Genomic DNA, 23,691 nt, shown 5'->3' on the forward strand with positions numbered 1-23,691 from the left:
TAGAAGTCACTCTCCTTTCACACCCCAGCCCTTGTCAACTACCAATATACTCTCTATAGATATACCTATAGGGAACATTTTTTAAAAAAATATTTATTTATTTATTTTGAAAGTTCTAGTTACAGAGAGAGAGGGAGAGACAGAGAGAGAGAGAGAGAGAGAGAGAGAGAGAGAGAGATCTTCCATCTGCTAGTTTACCTTCCAGATGGTTACAACAGCCAATGCTGGGCCAGAATGAAGCCAGGAGCCAGAAGTTTCATCAGGGTCTCCAATGTGGGTGGCAGGGGCCCAAACAATTTGGCCTTCCTCTGCAGCTTTTCCCAGACCATTAGCAGGGAGCTGGATCAGAAGTGGAGCAGCCAGGACAGAAACCGGCATCACAGGTAGTGGCTTTACCTGCTATGTCACAAATCCAGTCCCAGGGACACTTTGTATAAATGGAATCATACAATATTTGGGCTTTTGTGAACCATTTGTTTCATTTAGCTTAATGTTTTCAAGGATAATCCATGTTGTAACATATATCTACTTCATTTTTTTTCTGACTGAATAACATCCCATTGCACAAATATACCACATATTGTTTATTCATTCATCATTTTTAAAGAGTTTTATAGTTTTAATTCCTACAATGAGGTGTCTAATCCTATTTTGAGTTAACCTTAATATATGTTGTGAGGTATTGGTCCAATTTTCTTTTGTATATGGATATTTGGTTTTCCTATTCAGGAAATCAATTTAAATGCTTATCTCCTGTAGTTTGTCTGGCTTTCAAAATCCAGATTACTTGAACTTAGTGCTGCAATATCTTTCAGATATTATTGTTCTTTGTCAATTCAATACTTCACTTGTATATTTTCACTTTTGTTTTAAATATATGACTCCCAAATTAATACACACAAATATATTCACAAGCACATGTACATATATAAACATACACACATGCATTAACACGAGCATATATGTGTGTGTGTGCCTGCCCTAAAAGTTAACAAATGGTATACAGTAGTTGCAACATTTCAAAGAAAAGACGCAAAGAACTATTCTAAATTAGAAGATAGTCACGGAGAGGCAGGGATTTTGGTGAAGAAGGTTAAGCTTGGGATACTCGCTTCCCATATTGGAGTGCCTGGGTTGACTCCAGCCTCTGCTTCTGATCCAGCTTTTTGCTAATGCACCTGGGAGACAGCAGATGTCCATGTACTTGAGTTCCTGCTATCCACGTAGGAGACCTGTTTGGAATTCTTGGCTCTTGGCCTTGGTTTGGCATGGCCCCATTTGTTGCAGATATTTGGGGAGTGAATCATCAGATCAAATTTCTCTCTCTTTCTCTGTCACTCTGCCTTTCAAATAAATATATACATAAAACTTTAAAATAAAAGAAGAAAGTCATTGACTTTTGCATGATGGCATTGCCCACCCCATCCCCAAAGGAAATATATTTTTCTTCATCATTCATTTTGTTGTCATTCATTTGTGTAAATTAATCATACATTACTTTTAAAACTGATGTGAAATTTTTGTACTAGTCAGCTTCACATAACTTACATGGACTTTAAGAGACTAACAATGGGGTAGACTTACTATATTACATAGAACAAACAACAAATCTGAATAAACACATGTTCAAAAAGGTGAATATGATTCAGAAAAAGACTGAATTTTGTTCAATAAACTGTTCAAGAATCAGGGAGCTATACATAAAATATATTTATATAGGTTTTCATTAACACAATTGAAATGAAAACCTTTACATCCTGAAAAATGTAAGCAGAAATATCCTGAACACTTCTATTTAAATAAATAGAACACTTTCTTGAAAATGCTGGAGAGGTAAGTGGTTACTAATTAAGAAATAGTATCTGACTTGAGGGACCAACAACCTAGTTACAAGATAATACATTGAAAACTTACAATGTTCTATACTTTATATTTAATAAATATATACTTTACATTTTTGTTTCTACTTTAAAATTTTATTATTATGGGGAAATGACCTCAGAAAAGAAGTTCTCTGTGAGTAGAAGCAGAGGTAACAGAATCATTGAGGCATGGTGTGGAAAAACAGGTGGGATTGGAGAGATGGAAAAGAACAGTCAGGTAATACAGTCTAGGGAAACCATGTGAATGTGACATTTGAGAAGAGTGAGAGTTGCTGTTACATCTTAGAGTTAAAGAGTTATATTTAAATGTTACTTACTTCATGAAGGCAAGCATCATAGATTTCATTTCTACTGTTTGAGTTCATAATTAGTGTAGACATTATTATATGAACATCTATTCATATGAAATGAGTTAAGAATGATACCAGTAGGAAATGTACAGAAGAAGTACTATATAGCAAATCATTTTTTGATGTAGAACCAAGTGTGATTAGAAATATATTTTCCCAGGCCGGCGCCGTGGCTCACTAGGCTAATCCTCCGCCTTGCGGCGCCGGCACACCGGGTTCTAGTCCCGGTCGGGGCACCGGATTCTGTCCCGGTTGCCCCTCTTCCAGGCCAGCTCTCTGCTGTGGCCAGGGAGTGCAGTGGAGGATGGCCCAAGTCCTTGGGCCCTGCACCCCATGGGAGACCAGGAGAAGTACCTGGCTCGTGCCATCAGATCAGCGCGGTACGCCCGCCGCAGTGCACTGGCCGCGGCGGCCATTGGAGGGTGAACCAATGGCAAAGGAAGACCTTTCTCTCTGTCTCTCTCTCTCTCTCACTGTCTACTCTGCCTGTCAAAAAAAAAAAAAAAGAAATATATTTTCCCTTTTTAATAAGTTTATTTTTTAGCTTTAAAATGTAATAATTTTTAACATTTTGCCACAATTACTGCATATGTAGACATTATATACATACACATATATTTTTCTTGAAAACAGAGACATTTGTATCACAAAGAATTTATGATAATAATGTGGGGAAAGAAGGGTATATGTCATGTTCATGATATGATTCAGTGAAGTGATATTTATAACTATATACCAAATGATATGACATCCACACAATTTCTATACTCTATATATTAACCTCCACAAATAAGAAAAAATATGTGAAATTTGTCTTTCTGCATCTGATTTATTTCACTTAGCAAAATGATCTCCAGTTTCATCCATTTTGTTGTAAATGTCAAGTTTTCATTCTTTTTTTATGCCAGAGCAATACTTCATGTAATTTTTCTCTGTTTAAAGAATCAAAAGTTCTATACAAGTTAGATAGAGGAATACATACACACACACACACATATATATATATATATACACACACACACACACACACACTTTACCATTGAGTTACATGGTATACAATTAGTTATTATCTCAGTGACAGTCTCTTAAAATACTGAATGGAAGACTTTTGGCAAAAAGGGAATAAGATAATCTATGTAATGTCTATCAAGCATTAGACTTTTTTTTTTTTTTTTTTGACAGGCAGAGTGGACAGTGAGAGAGAGACAGAGAGAAAGGTCTTCCTTTTGCCGTTGGTTCACCCTCCAATGGCCGCCGCTGCAGCCGGCGCACCGCGCTGATCCGATGGCAGGAGCCAGGAGCCAGGTGCTTTTCCTGGTCTCCCATGGGGTGCAGGGCCCAAGCACCTGGGCCATCCTCCACTGCACTCCCTGGCCATAGCAGAGAGCTGGCCTGGAAGAGGGGCAACCGGGACAGAATCCGGCGCCCCGACCGGGACTAGAACCCGGTGTGCCGGCGCCGCAAGGTGGAGGATTAGCCTATTGAGCCACGGCGCCGGCTAAGCATTAGACTTTTCAAGAGCAGCTCCCTTGTCATTCCCACACATTGCAGGATTCTTTTGACTTCAGAATCTTTCCTTACCATTAGTGCTACCACTGTAAAAATTCTTTTTTAAAAAGATTTATTTATTTTACTTGAAAGTCACAGTTACACAGAGAAAAGAAGGAGAGGCAGAGACAGAGGGAGAGGTCTTCCTCTGGTTCACTCTCCAAATGGCTGCAATGGCCAGAGCTATGCTGATCTGAAGCCAGGAGCCAGGAGCTTCTTCTGGGTCTCCCACATGGATGCAGGTGCCCAAGGACTTGGGCCATCTTCTACCACTTTCCCAGGCCACAGCACAGAGCTGGATCAGAAGTGGAGCAGCCAGGACTCAAACCGGCACCCATATGAGATGCTGGCACTGTAGACAGTGGATTTACCTGCTGTGCCACAGTGCCAGCCCCAAGAATTCTTTTAAGTTTTCAAATACAACTATTATAATTGAGCGTTTTTCATTTCTTGTTTTTGTACATGCAGTGTGTTAAATTAAGCCAGGACACACCATTACAAATAAGCAATAAGAGATGCCTCATAAACTGTAGTAAAACATGAAAAAAACCTTTAACTGTGGTAACTTTGAAATGATTTCATTCTTTTATCAATTTCATGAATTAGTTTACTTGTGTCAAGTTCCCATAAAATAATCAATATTCTAGAGGAAAGAATACAAACATTTCATGATATTTTAAATAGAATTTTCTAAATATTAAGTGAATATGGAGAGTTAACTGTATCTAATGAGCATCTTTTGGACTCTGTGTAAAACCCTGTCTCTTGAGGTCAGAGCTGTGGTGCAGTGTGTTAAGCTATAGCTTGTGACACAGGCATCCCATATCGGAGTGCCAGTTAGAATCCTGGTTGCTCTGCTTCCAATCCAGTTCCCTGCTAATGTACCTGGGAAAGCAGCAGAAATGGCCCAAGTACTTGAGTCCCTGTCACCTACATGAGAGACCTGGATGGAGTTTCAGCCTCCTGGCTTTGGCCTTTTCCAACCCCAGATGTTGTAGCCTTTTGGGGAGTGAACTAGCAGATGGAGGATCCTTTCTCTCTTTGTCTATCTTTCTGTCATTATGTCTTTCAAATGAATAAAAATAAATCCTTAAGAAATACATTTCTGGGGCCCGCACTGTGATGTAGCAGTTAAAGCATCACCTGCACTGCCAGCATCTTATATGGGCACAGGTTTGAGTCCCAGCTGCTCCACTCCTGATCCAGCTGATGGAAGACCTCTCTCTGCTTCTGCCTCTCTCTAACTCTGCCTTTCAAATAAATAAATAAATATTTAAAAAAAAGGAAAAAGAAAAGCATTGCTACTATTATTATTATTTTTTTTTACAGGCAGAGTGGACAGTGAGAGAGAGACAGAGAGAAAGGTCTTCCTTTGCCGTTAGTTCACCCTCCAATGGCCACCACGGCTGGTACGCTGATCGGAAGGCAGTAGCCAGGTGCTTCTCCTGGTCTCCCATGGGGTGCAGGGCCCAAGCACTTGGGCCATCCTCCACTGCACTCCCTGGCCACAGCAGAGAGCTGGCCTGGAAGAGGGGCAATGGGGACAGAATCCAGTGCCCCGACCGGGACAAGAACCTGGGGTGCCAGCACCGCTAGGTGGAGGATTAGCCTATTGAGCCGCGGCGCCGGCCCTGCTACTATTATTTTTCAAGTCAAAATATTGAATGTCACACAATTGATAAAAGTTAGAGCTGGGATTAAACATCCGTACATTTTCTGATGTACTCTTTGGAAATAACAAACTTCATTAACTTAATAATAGCCTACTAGAATTATAATCTTTCACTGAGCCTTCTGGTTATCAACAGTATCATATCTCAAAGAAGTAAGGTTGGGAGAGTTTTAAGGCTCAGCATAGATCATTAACACATTCTTCTGTCTACCATGCATGGGGAACCTTTTTTTCTGTCAAGAGCCATCTGGATATTTCTGACATCACTCATGTGCCATACACAACTATTAACCTAACATTTAGCCTGCTATAGATTTATTGAATTTTGAGTCCTACCTGAGATTGGCATGGCAGGACCAGACCAAATGATTTAAAGAGCCTTATACAGCCCATGGGCAGGATGTGATCCCTGCTGCTGAGAGACTTTCATCAGTTCTGTTTGACTCCTCTTAAACAGAATCTACAGAACATGAGACTTCTGCTTTTCACTTGTTTTATTAAAAACAAATGTAAAAGATTCACTAAAATACACCAGTAGGAAATAAATAAAAGGGAATTAATCAATTCCTACAAAATTAAAAACAACTATACTCTTATCCACTATGTGACAAGTTAACTAAGTAAAGCTTCTCTCTGGTGCCCCACATTTCCTGTTTACCTCCTCTCCACCTTTCAGTACTGCTAGTATATTTCACTGACACCTTCTCATTCAATAACATCTTCTCATTCACCTTTTTGCTTTGGCTTCTTGTTCTGTCCCACTCTATTTTTTCCAAGGTGAAAGCGATTACTAAACTGATCCAACTTATAGTATTATAGACTCCCTATGTCATATAGACACACAAGTGTTACGTTCATCTTAATAGCTAAAGAAAATGATAGTGTTCAACTCAGAGTAGTGATTTACTGATACAAATAACCAAAATCTCAGATTGGGACATACATTCTCATATGCATTAGGCTCCTTGGCATATTTATAAGGCATATGACATTTTCATGTATCCATAAGAAAATAGATGACATAAATAAAATGATTAGACTATATCTTCAATGAATTTAGTCAGGAATGGCAAAGGCTAAATTGTGTCTGATATTAGGATGTTCAAATATGAGACCACTTAGTTGCAATATAGAAATGCAATGAAAACAGTAATCATGGGGTGGGTTTTTGGCGCAGCAGTTAAGATGGCATTTGGGACGCCCACATCCCACGCAGAGTGCCTGCCTCCACTCCTGATGCCAGCTTCCATTAATGTGTACTCTGAGAGGCAGCAGATAAGGGTTCAAATAGTTAGCTCTCTCTCTCTCTCTTTCTCTCTCACTGTCTATAACTCTACCTGTCAAATAAAAAAAAATCAAATAGTTAGCTCTGTATCACTCATATGAGAGACGTGGATTTAACTACCAGCTTCCAACTTTGGCCTTGGCCCAGTCCTTTCCATTGCAAATCCAGCAGACAGGACCTCTCTCTTGGTCTCTGTCTCTCTGCCTCTAAAATGAATTTTAAAAAGAAGGAAATCCAGAGAACTTGCCAAGTAGTCATTCCTTGTGTACTGTGGTCACTAGTCAGTCTGTCACTTTCTCTTCATCCTTCAGAGCTCTTTTAATGTTTGTTTTATATATATGCTATAATGTCCAGTATACATCTAGTTCCATTCTACTTCCCAGAAATAGAAGACATCTAACGTAATGTCATGTATTGTTAAATTTATGTATTGTTAGATATTATTAAAATAAAATCATCAAGTATCTGAGAGAGACAGAGTGGATTACTTTCTGAGGTATTTTTCTGAGGCAGTCCTAAGTTTTCAGATCCTAAACTGAAAGTTTAGATCTCTGGATTTCAAAATTGGAACTTAAAGTTCAGTGTAACATTATGTGCAATACTCAAATGAGTCTCATCGATTAGGCCAGATTAAACTACATTCAGCCTGAAAAAAATGACTGATCTGCATAATAGCCATGGAGTGGCAATATTGTTCCCAGGGGATTTAGAAAAGGACATTTTCCCTTATCTGATATTGTGAGATAACATCTCCTTTCCATCATTAAGAAGTTTCAGCTAAGATCTTACACTGAAATACTGAATAAGACCCAGTACTTACTTTATCACCAAAGTTGCACTAGAGTGAAGGTTTTGATGTACATCAAATGAATGTAGTGACCACCTGCTCAAGGCATCTTGAAGAACTGAGTTGTTCTTTAATTTAGGGTCACGGCTCTTGGTGGAACAATGTTTTGTATTCCAATAGTTTCAACCTCTCTATTGATTTTTGTGGCAGACTGCATTCTGGAAATTAATCACATTTTCTATCTGTCCTCTTGATCTATGATTTGGATATCATAATTACGGGTTGCAAGCAGGAAGACCTAGAGACTCCTCGGGACAACTTATGTTAATACTGGAGACATACGCAACATGAAACACTCCCCCTTTATTTGCTTTCAACTCTCATATTCATACTTCAGCTCAAGGACTGGGCAAACAGAGGTAAATTTTTCATACAAAGAAAGCTAAGATATATTCTTTTTCTTCTATGGGCAGAACAAATTCCTCTTTGATTCTGAAAAGCAGAATATGTATTTCTAGGGTAGGAAATATACTTAATTTAAGCCAGGGTGAAAGGATACTGGCAGATGGAAGTGCCTTATTGTTTATATACAGAACTATGGGTTACTTGATCCTTCCCTAAAGGAAAATGCAACTCCTACAAGGGAGAAATTGTGCTGGGATCACTCTATTCAAAGAAATACAACTAATAAAATGTAAATTATGTAAAGGAATTTTAAGTAAAATTTTTTGCCTTTGGTCCAAATTCTCAACACAACTGAAAACTATCTAAAATTCATTATACTAATTCTCATAACATTAAACAAAATATAATGAGTTATTTTCCTCACATTTTCCAGGGATCAGATGTTCAGAAATATAAAGTTAAGTGATGCTATAGGGTATTCTAAAACAACTTCTATATAAAAATGAAACTTTAGCCTTGGTTATCTTCAACTTTAAACATGAACAAATACAGCTCAATATTACACATTTTGTTATCATTATTGAATCATTTCATACATTTACTCTCTCCTGTATTCCTAGGGTCTCGTGCTATGCATGTATACTTTAAGGTTTCCAATAGTTCCCTCAGGTTTCAAGGTAGCACACTGAAATATTGACAGCCAACCTTTAAATATTCATGTATTTTCACAGGAAGCCTCCATAAATAATTTATCAAATTCTCAAGGGAAAGATTTCTCAACAATATAACCTTAATTTTAAAACTTGAATGACTAAAAACTGGCTTCAGAGAATATCAGCTAAGTCTAGGTAGGTAATAATTTGACACAACAGAAGCTATATCACAAAGCAATTAATAAACTATGTACCACATCTGCTTTCTCTGACCCTGTTGTTGCCCAGTCCCTTCTGTTTTTGAAATCTAACTTATCGATATTTTTAAACTGCAAATCTGACATTTCCCTCATTAAAATACCTCAATGACAACCCATTCCTATTAAAATAAAGACTACACTATTTATAACATGAAATAGAAGGCTTTTGGTAATCTGGTTGTTTCCAGCCTTCTCCTTTAATCTCACCTCTTTTTTTTATTTGACAGGTAGAGTTATAGACAGTGAGAGACACAGAGAGAAAGGTCTTCCTTCTGTTGGATCACCCCCCAAATGGCCACTACAGCCGGCACTGTGCTGATCCGAAGCCAGGAGCCAGGTGCTTCTTCCCGGTCTCCCATGCAGGTGCAGGAGCCCAAGCACTTGGGCCATCCTCCACTGCCCTCCTGGGCCACAGCAGAGAGCTGGACTGGAAGAGGAGCAACTGGAACTAGAACCTGGCACCCATATGGGATGCCGGTGCCGCAGGCGGAGGATTAACCAGGTGAACCATGGCGCCGGCCCCTAATCTCACCTCTTTCCACCCATATACCTACCCAATCCCACCTCATACCAATCTCTACCTGTATAATAAATAGCAACCATTCTGATCTCATATTAAATATTATTCCTTCCTCAGGGTATTTGCCTCTGATTCCCCCAAACAAAAACTCCTGAGTTACACTCTCATATGAGCCTGCACTTGTCTATCAGACCACTTACACTGTAAATGTTCATTGTCTATCACTTTGAAAGAGAATAAAAGTTCTTTCATGGTATAGATTTCATCTTATTGATCGAAGTACCCCTATGTAATGTATCCTAGTGCCTACAAGTAGTAGGTGTTCAATAAATATTTGTAAACAAGTGCCCCTCATCCTACTGAAGTGTTTTGTTTGTTATAGGAGTCTCTCTCTCTCTCTCTCTCTCTCTCCCTCCCTCCCTCCTTCCCTCCCTTCCTTCCCCCCTCCCTCCCTCCCTCCCTCCATCTCTCTTTTTGCACATGCTGTCTGGTTTATTACTTCTTATATTTCAATATAGGGCTCTGGCTGTCACCTTTATTTGGGAAACTTTACATTCCATTGTCAATGTCTTTCTTTATAGCCAGCAATTGCAAAAGGCTGAATTGTTATTAAGACTTTTAAATTAAAAGCCACATTAGTGAAAATATAAAAATAGGAAAATAAAATGTGTAGTCATAGCAATAGCTGCCAATATTTTATGCATCCTATCCTATGAGGCAAAGCTTGATATTTTCCAGCATTAATGTAATGAGTGACTAAGAACACATATCTGGAATCTGAATGCCTAAATTCAAGTAGGTGATGTGCTTCCAATTATCCATGTGAATTTAGACAGCCATCTTTTTGCCTTTGTTTCCTTGCAGTAAAACATAAATACTAAAAGCACTTACTCTCAGAGTTATCAGGAAGATTATTGAGTAAATATTTGTAAAATGATTATAATAGTGTCTGGAATACAGTAAACACAATATAATTATTTGTTAAATAAATTAACTTTTTACAGACAAAGAAATAGGCCAGTTAGAAAGCTATAGGGAAACTATAACAAGATTCTACAAAAGCCAAAATACACTTTCTAGAAATGGTGGAACATTATCAAAGATTAGAAAAAATGTACAAGTTCTTAGCGAAAAATATGAATTCACAAACCAGTACAACTCATTTTGGAGGCATATTGAAATTCTAGAATTAAAATGTAAATCAAGTAATAGGCAGTCTCATATTATTAAAAATCACACAGTTTCAACCTTGATACTGATAAAATAGAAATGTGTCATTATATTAAACAGCTGAAAGACTCATTTAGAGTTTTTTGATTAAATGCAGACATTTTCCCTTTCTGTTCAATGTTTTCTTGTAGCTGTTTTTTCAATGAAGAATACCAAATGAAGTGTTGGTGGGGATGTGAAGAAAAGGGACTTTGGTACACTGGCATTTAGACAACAGTATTGAGGATCCTCAAAAAATTAAAAATGAGCTACTGTATGTCCCAGCAATTCTACTTTTGGGTATTTACCCAACAGAACAAAATCAAAGTCTCTCAACAGATACCTGCACCCCCCATGTTAACTGCAACATGATTCAGAACAACCCTTATTTCTATTGACAGACAAATGGCTAAGTAAAAATGTGGTAGAAACATACAATAGAATGTTATTCAGTCTTTAGAAAGAAGGAAATCCGGGAGGCAGGTGTTTGGTGCAGCTGTTAAAATGACACTTTGGATGACTGCATCCCATATCAGAGTGCCTCTGTTTAAGGCCTGCCTCTGCTCCCAATTCCAGCTTCTTGTTAATGTGCACTCTGGGAGGCAGCAAGTGATGGCTCAAGTAGTTGGGTCCCTGCCACCTATGTGGGAGACCCAAATAGAGTGCCCAGATTCTGGGTTTAGATGGAGTAGCCCACCTCTTGTGGGCATTTGGGGGAGTTAACCAGTAGATGAGAGTGCACTCTTTCTCAAGTAAATAATTAAATAAATAAATATTTTTCAAAAGAAATCCTGTCCTTGGCAATGACATGGATGAGCCTGAGCCTAAAGAACATTATGCTACGTGAAATGATCCAGGCACAAGACGACAAATACTATATAATCTCTCTTGTATGTGGGAACTAAAATAGTCAAACTCAAAGCAACAGAGAGTAGAATGGTAGATGTAAGGGGATGGAGGAGGGAGAATGGGGAAATGATAGTCAAAGGGTATAAAATTTCAGAAATGCAAGATAAGTAAGTTTTGGCACTTTAATATACAGCACAGTATCTGTAGCTACCAATATTGTATTATGTACTTAAAATTTGTTAAGAGGATTGGTACTAAGTATTCTTATCACCCTCCTGAAAAAATAAGGGGAGCAGCAGGAAACTTTGAGAGGTAATAGATTGTACATGGTTCCCATGGGGGTGACGACTTCCTGGATGTATACTTATCCCCAAATGCACTGAGTTGTATACATTACACGCATATAGATTTTTACATGTCAATTATGCCTCAATAAAGTGTTTTTAAAACACCAAATGATCACAAATAAATCCACATAGATTTCAGTGTTATCTACTAGAGGACAATTTCATTCATGGAAAAGTACATGGCTAATGCTCATAACTATTTCCAAGCAGCACTCATCTTGCATCCTAGTGTTTCCTTCACCTGTGGTCTGTTACAGTGCACCACATTGACAGTTCATGTATGTCCAATGAAAATTAGGTATCTGTTGGCATAGACCAAGTGCTATTTTTAAATGGTCATCACATTTCTAGATGAATAATATATATAAAACTTCAGTAAACTATATGTACTGTGATATTCAACTGTCTTTAAGCAAATATAATAAATTTTTGTACTGACGTAGCGTTTTCAACAAGAGTTAAGAGGGTTGACAGCTTAGGACACTGTGCTTAATTGAGTAGCTATTGATAAGCTCAAACTTGATTGGTAAGTATATTGCTGCACATTGGGTTGAGATATACACACTTATGTGGTAGTAACATTGATAATATTTGTTAACAGACTAATTCAGCAACTATTTATTGATCATTGAGTATATACTTTACACTATTTTAAGCATTGAATTTACAATGATACACAAAAATAGTCTCAGCCTCTGCCCTTGAGATGGTGGTACAGTGGGTGAGTCAGGCATTAATGTAAAAAATGTGAATAAATATGAAGATTATTGTCACTTAACCCTTGGTATTCCTCTCATAGCTATTCTGATCCATACTTTTCTGATTCTAACAAAGTCTTGTCCTGATGACCCTTTCTCCCTATGTCTTTATAGTCCAATGTCTTATTTCATTAATAATAAATAATTTTTGTACTGTTTTCTTGAAGTTCTGTGTTTAACTTTGTGAGAATGGTACATTTATTTGCCTCCCCTCACATTTAATATAGTATTTTTTACATATTAAATTGATCAGTTCCTTACAAGACTCAATAATGATATTTGAGAATTACAAGCATTAAGGCATCCAGTGAAGGAAAATGAGTAGGAGTGGGGCTTTCAAATGGTATTATGCAGATAACTTTTATGCCTGGATTCTGGAAATAGCCCTGAGTTAGAATCCAACCTCAGCCAATCATGAGCTATATGATGTTATCCAAGTAATTAACTCTCTTGAGCCTTATTTTCTTACTGTAATAATACTTCTATCTCAGAAGACTGTAATGAGAATACTATCTGACTCATATTAAACATGCAGTAAATTTCAGTTTCCTTTCTTTTACTTTTAACCATTTATTTAGGTTGACACTGACTATGTGTATACCTAGTTTATTTAGGGGAAAATATCAAGTGATCAAACTAAGCTTACAATAATTCATCATCTATTTGCATTTTTTCTTGCTTATATTTGCCTATATTCCAAATGCAAACTTCTTTTAAAGGGATTTTTATATTGTTTTCCTGATAAAATATGAAATCAATAAAAATGGAAGTGATGTTAAACAATCTATTATTCTTTTAAACTCTACCATTGCCATTTATGTAAAACACATTCAATTTCTTCAAACTCTGTAATATGTTTGATAGATTAAATCAGAGGTTTATCTCATTCAGGCACATGATGGTAAATTATTAGGGTGTTAATCTGAAAAATTATTCAACCATAATTATTCTTCATTTTAAAAATATTGAGACTTAATTTTAAATAAAATAATTTCATTCAAACTGTTTTTCCTAAAATGTTGAATTCAACTTAGAGATGGGTATGAAGGACAAAAGCAGTATAAATATTTATCTAATATTACTTAATGATTGAATTGGAATTATATTTCTTATGATGTCTTTAAACAATGAATATGAATACTTATAAAATACATCATAAATAGATGCTTTCATGAGTCTGATCATAAAGTATTTGAATGTGAGTCTTTAAAATTTAATGACTAAGGGCCAGCGCTTTGGCATAGAGGGTAAAGCCACTGCCTGCAGTGCCAGCATCCCATATGGGCACCGGTTCGAGTCCCGGCTGCTCCACTTCTGATCCAACTCTCTGCGATGGCCTGGGAAAGCAGTAGAAGATGGCCCAAATCCTTGGGACCCTGCACCCACATGGCTCTGAAGTTATTTGAGTATAAATCCACAGTTATAAGTTTTATAATTCTATGTAAAATGTAAGTTACTAGTAATAAAAAAAATCCATGTTTACCCTTGACATTTTTTTTTAACCCTTGACCTTTTAAAATCAATGGTTTCAAACAATACACAACACAAAGAAAGGAATTCCATGTATAGCTATTGAGTGATAGGTGATCAAATAAATTAAAACAAAGATAAAATAAATAGCAGGAGAATTATATGCATTATTTTTATTTATATTTATGTATTTGGGGATTTCTTTCCCAGGTCATATGTGTAAAATCTCTAAATGAGAAAACACAAAGATTTTATGCAGATCAATTAAATAATGTATATCAACTTTCATATTAGTTTGCAAAGTTTACTGTATGATTTTTTTCCTGCAGCCTCAGTAACCATTGATTACATAAGCAACCACTGAGATGCAACTAGTAATGATTTTTCTTTGCTAATGGAAATGCCAGTAATTAAAAGGATCATATTGATTTATGCCAACTCACAAACTTTGAAGGCAGTAATCAGGCAATATATGTAGCTTATGAATGCAGCAAAATCCTAGCTTATACACAGCAGAGAGCTGGATCGGAAATGGAGCAATTGGAACTTGAACCAGCGCCCATATGGGATGCCAGCACTGCAGGCTGCAGCTTTAATCTGCTGTGCCACAGCGCCAGCCCCTTATACACTAAATATTTATTTTGATCTTTTCTTGCTGGTTATAATTAAACTTCCAGGCCGGCGCCGCGGCTCACTTGGCTAATCCTCTGCCTGCAGCGCCAGCACCCCGGTTCTAGACCTGATTGGGGTGCCAGTTCTGTCCTAGTTGCTCCTCTTCCAGTCCAGCTCTCTACAGTGGCCCAGGAAGGTAGTGGAGGATGGCCCAATTGCTTGGGCCCTGCACCTGCATGGGAGACCAGGAGGAGACACCTGGCTCCTGGCTTCAGATCAGCACAGCACGATGGCCATAGTGGCCATTTGGGGAGTGAACCAATGGAAGAAAGACCTTTCTCTCTGTCTCTCTCTCTCTCACTGTCTAACTCTGCCTGTCAAAAATAAAAATAAAAAAAATTAAACTTCCAGTTATAATGTTAGAAAAGAGTTTACGAAAAGTAGATAAAAATAAACTATCATTTGTTTTTTAAACATAACAATAAAAATAAGAGAGACTGTAAACTGTATTATTTGTTGCCATAGAGGTGAATGTCACTTTTGTACATTTGAAAATTACTCAATGAAATATTAAACTAGTTGAAAATCTAGATATAAAACTCAGGGGACTCTAAGAAAAGTAATCTGCTGTGATGCAGGAAGTAAGGAATTCCATGGAGAATCCTAACTGCACACCAGGCCTGCAAGAGGCACAGAGTGATAAACATCAAAATAAGTCTGTCTTACCAGGGCACAAATATTGTGGCAAGTCCAGAGACTCTGTTTAGATGCACTGCCTTGGGACAGATACTGTTAATATCTGTCTAGTGTTGGGCTGTAAAGCCCAGCACTGAGTCCCAGTACATAATCTCATTGCCCCTTGCTTTCTGTCCAAGGCATCTCTCTCACCACTCAGAGTTGTCCCAGGGTAGTCACACCTGGATCCCAGTCACAGGCTCCTACCATCTCCAGGGTGTCTGCCGAGCCCACCAGAGACTGGCAGTGATACATGCCAAAATGAGTCCAACTCCAGAGCAAAGCTCTCTGCTTGATGCAGGGCAAGTCTAGAGGCTCAGTCTGTGAGAACTAGCCTGGGGCTAGAGGCTTCTGGGCTTTTGTTGGTGCTGAGTCTTAGTACCATGGGCTCACTTCTGACCTCCAAGAAATACACCTTAGTTCTCTCTACTGTTCTTTCTATGGAGTTAGAGTTTTACTTTCTGTTGGCATTTGGAGGATAGGTGTGAGAGGCTACCTGGCTCTTGAAGCTCCAAATAGTTACTCCTTGGGAATAGGCCTTGGGGCTGGGGAATGAGTGCTCAATCTCACAGTTTATCACAGTGGGCATGGCAATGGGATTCTCCCTCTTCCAAGTAGGAGACATCTCTCCAAGTCATGTTTCTTGGCACAGGGGTGACATGCAACACTTTCTTGTTTATTGCAATGTACCCTCTTACTTGGCTTCCATAGCTCTTGAACTTGGTGTGTGCAGGGAGGTGGTCAACTTGGTTCTCTTTGATGGCAACACTTTTTGAGTTATACGTTAATTTAATCAACATTCCTTTTGGTCCTAATCACTCAACTATTAAATATGAATAAATCAAATTAAAATTTTTTAGCCACATTTTTCCTTTCAATGTGGCTATTTGCCAATGCATAGCTTCCAATTAGCAGGAAGAATTTGAGATTTCCTTCTACCTTTCAAATATTTTCTTTAACGATTTACTTATTTATTTGAAAGTGAGGGATAGCCGGCGCCGCGGCTCACTAGGCTAATCCTCCGCCTAGCGGCGCCGGCACACCAGGTTCTAGTTCCGGTCGGGGCGCCGGATTCTGTCCCGGTTGCCCCTCTTCCAGGCCAGCCCTCTGCTGTGGCCAGGGAGTGCAGTGGAGGATGGCCCAGGTGCTTGGGCCCTGCACCCCATGGGAGACCAGGAAAAGCACCTGGCTCCTGGCTCCTGCCATCGGATCAGCGCGGTGCGCCGGCCGCAGCGCGCCAGCCGCGGCGGCCATTGGAGGGTGAACCAACGGCAAAAGGAAGACCTTTCTCTCTGTCTCTCTCTCTCACTGTCCACTCTGCCTGTCAAAAAATAAAAAAAAAATAAAAATAAAAAAAAATAAAAAAAATAAAAAGAAAGTGAAGGATACATAGAGAGAGAAGGAGAGGTAGAGGTAGAGGTAGAGGTAGAGGTAGAGGTAGAGGTAGAGGCAGAGGTAGAGGTCTCCCATCTGCTTGTTCACTCCCCAATTGGCTTCAATGGCCAGAACTGTGCTGATCTGAAGCCAGGAGCCAGGAGCCTCCTCTGGGTCTCCCACATAGGTACAGGGACCCAAGGTCTTGGTCCATCTTCTACTGCTTTCCCAGGCCATCGCAGAGAGCTGGATCAGAAGTGGAGCAGCCGGGACTCGAACCGTCGCCCATATGGGATGCCAGCACTGCAGGTGGCAGCTTTACCCGCTACGTCACAGCGCTGGCCCCTCAAATATTTTCTGACAACACTGACAATGTATGATTTCTAGGAACCATAATCAACTGCATTTTGTTATCTAATCAATTAATTTTATAAATTATATAATAAGAAGATTGCCAATATATGTGAACATTAGTTAAAAATTGAACTTTTTAGACAGAATGATTTATTATTCTTCAATATGTAATATTATGGTTCATGTTAGTTTACGTGGAAATGGAAGTGAGAATTTTCTAGATATTAACCATGAAGTTGTTCCTATCAGAGTAGTTAAATAATTTTATTTTTCTGTACTTATATATTCTTTGATAACCATTTTTTGAAATCATTCAACAAAAGGATCTTGGCAAGTGAGTAAGTATGCAAATATAAGGTATTCACTTTGTGAATGTGGGAGGGGAGACTGAAGAAATTTAATTACTTTGCAACATTCTAATATGTTAGAAGTAGGAACCCTGTGCATTTGTATCCTAGAAGAGTGTATAAGTCTATCTCATTGGGACTGTACTATGAGGTTTCCTTCTTTGTACAGAAAGGACAGAGGTTGCTGAATAAAAGCATCAGAATCCACTGTGTTTATCAGTATTGCGTTGGAATTTTTTTGTCCTATGCATTTAAACCTATTAGACCAAATAGTGCCTTGGCTTATTCATACTGGCTCATGGTTTTCTGGCCTGGACTTATTTTGCAACATTGGCCCTCCATCTATGAATCCATCCATCCATCCATCCATCTGTCCATCCACTGAACATGCATTAAGTCCCTACTATGTTCAAGGTACAATGCCAGTTGCCACAGTTGTGAATATTTTTTTTTTTTTGGACAGGCAGAGTGGACAGTGAGAGAGAGAGAGACAGAGAGAAAGGTCTTCCTTTTGCCGTTGGTTCACCCTCCAATGGCCGCCGCGGCCAGCGCGCTGCGGCCGGCGCACCACGCTGATCCGGTGGCAGGAGCCAGGAGCCAGGTGCTTTTCCTGGTCTCCCATGCGGGTGCAGGGCCCAAGCACCTGGGCCATCCTCCACTGCACTCCCTGGCCACAGCAGAGGGCTGGCCTGGAAGAGGGGCAACCGGGACAGAATCCGGCGCCCCGACCGGGACTAGAACCTGGTGTGCCGGCGCCGCTAGGCGGAGGATTAGCCTAGTGAGCCGCGGCGCCGGCCCAGTTGTGAATATTGATTAGAAAAAACAGCACTGATTGATGAGAATACACTGTGATGAGTTGTTTGACAATATTTACAGAGTGCCACATTACAATACGGAAGAAATGGATTCTTTCTACCTGAGGGTGTCAGGCAAGACTTCACAAGAGAAGAGGCATTTGGGCTGAATGTTGAAGAACAAGTAAGAATTGTTCAGGCAAAGAAGAGGAATCTAAGCACAGAAAAAAGATGAAAGGCAGAGAGAGTGAGAGCATATGTAATATTAACAGACCTAGGTGTAGCCACAGTTAGTAGAGTCTAGGAGAGAGAGTTGGAAATGAGGTTGGAAATGTAGGCTGCTTATATTATGCCAAGGAACAAGAACTGAGAAACTGGAAAACAGTAAGTTACATAAAAAGTGTTACACAAAGTTTCAAAGAAAGAAGATCCAACAAGGGTCAAATGTTGAAAATCAGTAAATATTTATTTGGGAAATAAGTAAAGAGACCAAATAGCTATGGATAGTATTTATTTAGCAAATTATTGAATTAATTAATTAATTAATCTTGAATGATTCTTCTAAGACTCCTCAGAGATCATCTTAACTATTGTAAGGAAACAAATTCTACCTAGGTCTTTAAATTTAAGCTACATGTGGAAAATATCTTTTTTTGGAAAATGCATTTTTAAAAGATTTATTTATTTACTTGAACGGCAGAGGTATATAGAGAGAGAGGCAGACACACAAAGAAAGATCTTCCATCTACTGTTTCACTCCCAGAAGACTACAATAGCCAGGTCTGGGCCATGCTGAGGCGAGGATCCAGGAACTAAATCTAGACATTCCACATTGGTGGTAGGGGCTCAAATTACTTGGGACATCTGCTGCCTTTCCAGGTGCATTGGTAAGAAGCTGGATCATAAGTGGAACACCCAGCTTTGAACTGACAGTCTGCTATGGGATTCTGGATGGCAAGTGGTGACTTAACCCATTATACCATAATACTAGCCCCTCTAGAACATTTCTTAAGTGATGAAATGTATGTGTTCTTCCTCCCAATAGTGAACTTCTCAATGATCACAATTTAGTAATATAATTCACTCACCATTGATGAATATTGAGTTGTAGGCATTAGGGCAGGTCCATGTTCTGTTGGAAAACTCATTACTTCGGTTTCAATTGTAACTGGCTAAAAGTAAAAGTGAAAAAATCCCATTAAATATTGAGCCTGATGTAACATACAAAGGAAACCATGGCTATTCATGAAAGGTTTAGGCATTCCAATTATCCTATCAACATTTTCATGAACAAAATGTCAGATCATAAACTGCACATGCATATAATGGTGATTTCTATCATAAACAGCATTTATTGAGTTCTTCCTATATGTATGCCATTATTGTGAGAGTTTTAAATATATTAACCTTCTTGATCTCTAAAACAGTCTTATGAGATAGGTACTATTACTATGCACATGAGAAAACCCAGACCTATAGAAAGGAATTAATTGGCCCAGATCACACAAAAAGTAATGGCATTAGGATCTGAAGTCAAGGAATATGGTGCTGTAGGCCACACATTTAATTGCTAACCTAATCTAATAATAAATAAGTCTAAATTTAACTGTATTACTTAGATTTGCATTTATTTAATAATTAATATTTAGGAATAATATTTCTAGACTCTATTTTCAGTGCTTTACAATTATTAACATACTTAATATGGCTTAATGTTACATTAATATTTGTTAATTTTACATGAACATTTGAAGAAATACATTATACCAAAAGATATTGGATTATATTAAATTTCCTTTTTTTTTCTAAAAAATTACAAAATGAGTACATTCAAGAAGTGGTAAGAAGACTTGTCAAAAATGGGGGAACTGGGTATCAGTGTGGATGTACTTGCATGCATAGTTATTTCTATTACCGATTTAAAGCTAGGTTTAAGATATAAGCATCTAGGATTACATGGAAAACATTAACCTTTACACAGTCTGAGTAGATCACTTCATATCAGAATTGTGTTAGGACAAGTCAATGATAACATTATGATGCAGATAATGTTTGCATCAGATACTTTCCAATTTATAAAAGGTTTTTCTATTCATTTTCTCTGATACTAACTTTCTCTTTCCTTTAGCCTTCCTTGATGTTGGTTTCCATTACAGTTGTGACTGCTTTAATGTGACAAAATGTGTTCTGATACATTTATAATAATGTTACTTCTCTAGGACCATTTTTTCACATTTACTTGTTTATTTTCTTTTTAATTTACACACAAATGTTGTACATATTTGTGGGGCACAGTGTGATAATTTGATATTTCTATACATTGTAGAATTATTAGATCAAATTTATTAGCATACTCATTTTTGCAATGAAACATTTAAAATCTCTTAGCAATTTTCAAATATATCATACATCATTATAAGTTGTAATTACTTTGATATACAATAGATCTCCAAAACATTTTAAAATAAGGATTTCCCATAAGGAATAGGGTACTGGTTATGTAACAAATATATGTTTAATAGCAGGGAAGATACTTTAGTTGAAGTTTTTAAGTTTTTACTGTTCTTACAAGTTATGTTACTTCTAGAGAGTAACAACTATACTATGTTACATCATGTGATACACTCTTTTACCATCTGAGCAGCTGTTAAGCATAATGGTTCACAGCACAGCATTTGGAGCCATTCGAATTTTGAATCTTGGCTCTGATATTTACAAGCTGTGTACCTTTGGGTAGATAAAACTCTGTAAGTCTGTTGCCTTATTTGTAAAACAGAGGTACTACCTCTGGAGGAGGGGAAGTTTTTTTAATCATTATTTTTACTTCATACAATTTCAAAGCTGTCGAAGTAAACCAAATAAATCAATAAACCATTTGAAAATAAGCACTGAAGTCAACTTTATTTGATAAAGAAAAACTTTTATATTCAGGCTAGAAACAAAGCATTTTAAAACCTTTTTATTGTACCATATATAAATATGTAGTATTATGTACTATATTATGAATATTATATATTATTCAATCATAATAAATTAATAATAGTAAAGTTCAATATTATAGTATATGTTGTCTATTATATATTTATTCTATGAACTGTATAATATGTACAATATATTTATAACCAAAAATATAGGTAGATCTTTCTCATTTATATTTTCAAATTTTATTTTTATTTTATTACTTGAAATTGAGCTATAATTTGAAGACTATAAGTTAGTGATTAACATATTTATGGATCTTCTTCTTAAAATCAAAAATATTTTTAAAATAGATTTTTCCCTTTATATTAAGTAAGACATATACTATACTATCAGAATAACCAACAGAATTCAGCAGCTTTTTTTCTTATTAGTTTGCTAATAGGTTAGTTTCTAAATCTTTACAGGCATGTAATAAGCTATCAAAACACAGTTAAAAGAGACATTTTGGAAACACATTTATATTTGATATTTATCATAAATGAAGAGACTTGTAAATATTTTGAAAAGAACAAGGCTTTTCTTGAGACTAAGCATTAGGTTTTCTCAAATCAACTACTGAATTGTCAGCACATCAAGGCCAGAAACCATAATGTTTATCCCTATTCCTTATTCATTGCATTTAATAGGGGTTCCATTAATGTTTGTTGAACTAAATTGAATAATAAAATCAAAGAACTAGAGAAGCACTGATGTAAAAGAATGTATCATAAATTTAGAAATTCTATAAGAAATTTAAATAATGGAAACATGAAAGAACTAATCTTACCACAGAAGTTGGAACACGACACTAATGCCATTTGGACCCACAAATCATATGGCCCACAGAAAGTGCCAAGGGATAATATATATTTATATGAGCATGTGATCCTGAATTTAAGAGCTGAAAGACAATGGAGATGACAAACCAATCCTTCTCTTTGCAAATAAGAACATTAAGACAGAGAAAAACTAAGCGAATCACTCAAGGTAACAGTGTTAAAGATATTAGAGATCAAAACTTTGATTATCGCATTTCAGAACCAACTATAACCCATGATTTTGCAAAGGTCAAATGAATATTGCAAAACAGACAGGATATGATAAGTAGTATAAGAGATGCTAATAACATATTATGGAAATTAAAACCAAAATCAAGATCAGTCCTTTTCAGAGAAGTAATATAACGTAATTAAGTACAATTACCCTGGAACTATACTATGAAGGCCCCAATTCCATTTAGCTACTTATTTTCTATGTAACCCTGTATCAAGTTTCTCATCTATAAAATGGAGCTAATAAAAGCACATACTAAGTGAATTAAATTAGTAAATATGTGCACAGGATTTAGAACAGTTTCTGATTTATGGTAAAGATAGCTTGTTTGGGGCTCGCATTGTGGTACAGTGGTTTAAGCTGTCATTTGTTATGCTAGCATCCCATATCAGAGTGCCAGTTCCAGTCATGGATATTTTATTTCCAATCCAGCTTCCTGGTAATGTGCATTGGAGGGCAGTGAATGAAAACCCAACTACTTGGGCCCCTGGCTCCTGACTTTGGCCTGGTCTAGCTGTGGCTGTTGTGGCTATTTGGGGAGTGAACCAGCATATGGAATATCTTTCTCTCTGTAACTTCCTTTCAAATAAATAAATAAATCTTAAAAAAAAACCCTCCACTCTGACATAAATGAAGAAGTAGTTTTATTCTTCTGTACAAAATGACTGTCAGAATAAATGATCGATTACATTGATCATACTATAATTCATATAGGAATAATTTTATAATTAAATCAAAACTTTTCTTAAAGGTTCCATTCTATCCTTTGCCAACTTAAATAGAGATTAAATTTCTAACCTACCCCCTACCGTCATGTCCCACCGTTACTATTGTTTTTTGGTGTAGCTTGAAAGTAAATACATTTTTAAAATATTTATATATTTATTTTGTAAGTCAGAGTTGCAGAGAGAGAGTGAGAGACAGAGTGAGATGTCTTCCATCCACCGGTTTACTGCCCAGATATTCACAATGCAGGAGCTTCATCTGGTCTCTCACATGGCCAGTAGGGGCCCAAACATGTGGACCATGTTCTGCTGTTTTTCCCAGGCCATTAGTGGGGAGCTGGATCAGAAGTGAAGCAGCCAGCACAGTAACTAGCATCCATATGGGGTGACAGCATCACAAGCAGTGAGTTCACACACTATGCCACATTTGTGGCCCCCCAAAACAGCTTTTACAATAAACTACATAATGGATCTATGGTAGTTAGTAGTTCTTCTATATAGTAGTTCTCCATATAAAGATGTTTTATGATTCCCTGGTAGTGTACTATTAAGATCAAAATAATGTAGTATAGGAGATTCAGATGTGGAAAAGTGAAGCAGTCTAACAGTCTGTCATAATATTTTATTTTTTGCCTATGTTATCCCTTGTTACAGATTGCTTTGACTAGAAATGGGGGGAGTGCAAACACAATTTGATAAGACCCATCCTTATGTCAATGAAAATAATTTGAAGATTCATC

The 23,691-nt window shown here is 37.4% G+C and overlaps 1 protein-coding gene across 1 annotated transcript in view; it reads right to left on the bottom strand.

Moving 5' to 3' along the window:
• Window positions 1-23,691, bottom strand: part of LOC100349442 (uncharacterized) — a 453,812-nt gene that overhangs the window by 170,821 nt on the left and 259,300 nt on the right. The window contains exon 11 of the mRNA XM_089323942.1: window positions 19,301-19,384. Within this exon, the coding sequence (XP_089180068.1) occupies window positions 19,301-19,384 (84 nt within the window). The remainder of the gene's footprint in view (window positions 1-19,300; window positions 19,385-23,691) is intronic.

This window comes from Oryctolagus cuniculus, chromosome X, assembly GCF_051225735.1.
Source record: "Oryctolagus cuniculus isolate XC-2025 breed Fujian yellow rabbit chromosome X, ASM5122573v1, whole genome shotgun sequence".
Taxonomy (NCBI): domain Eukaryota; kingdom Metazoa; phylum Chordata; class Mammalia; order Lagomorpha; family Leporidae; genus Oryctolagus; species Oryctolagus cuniculus.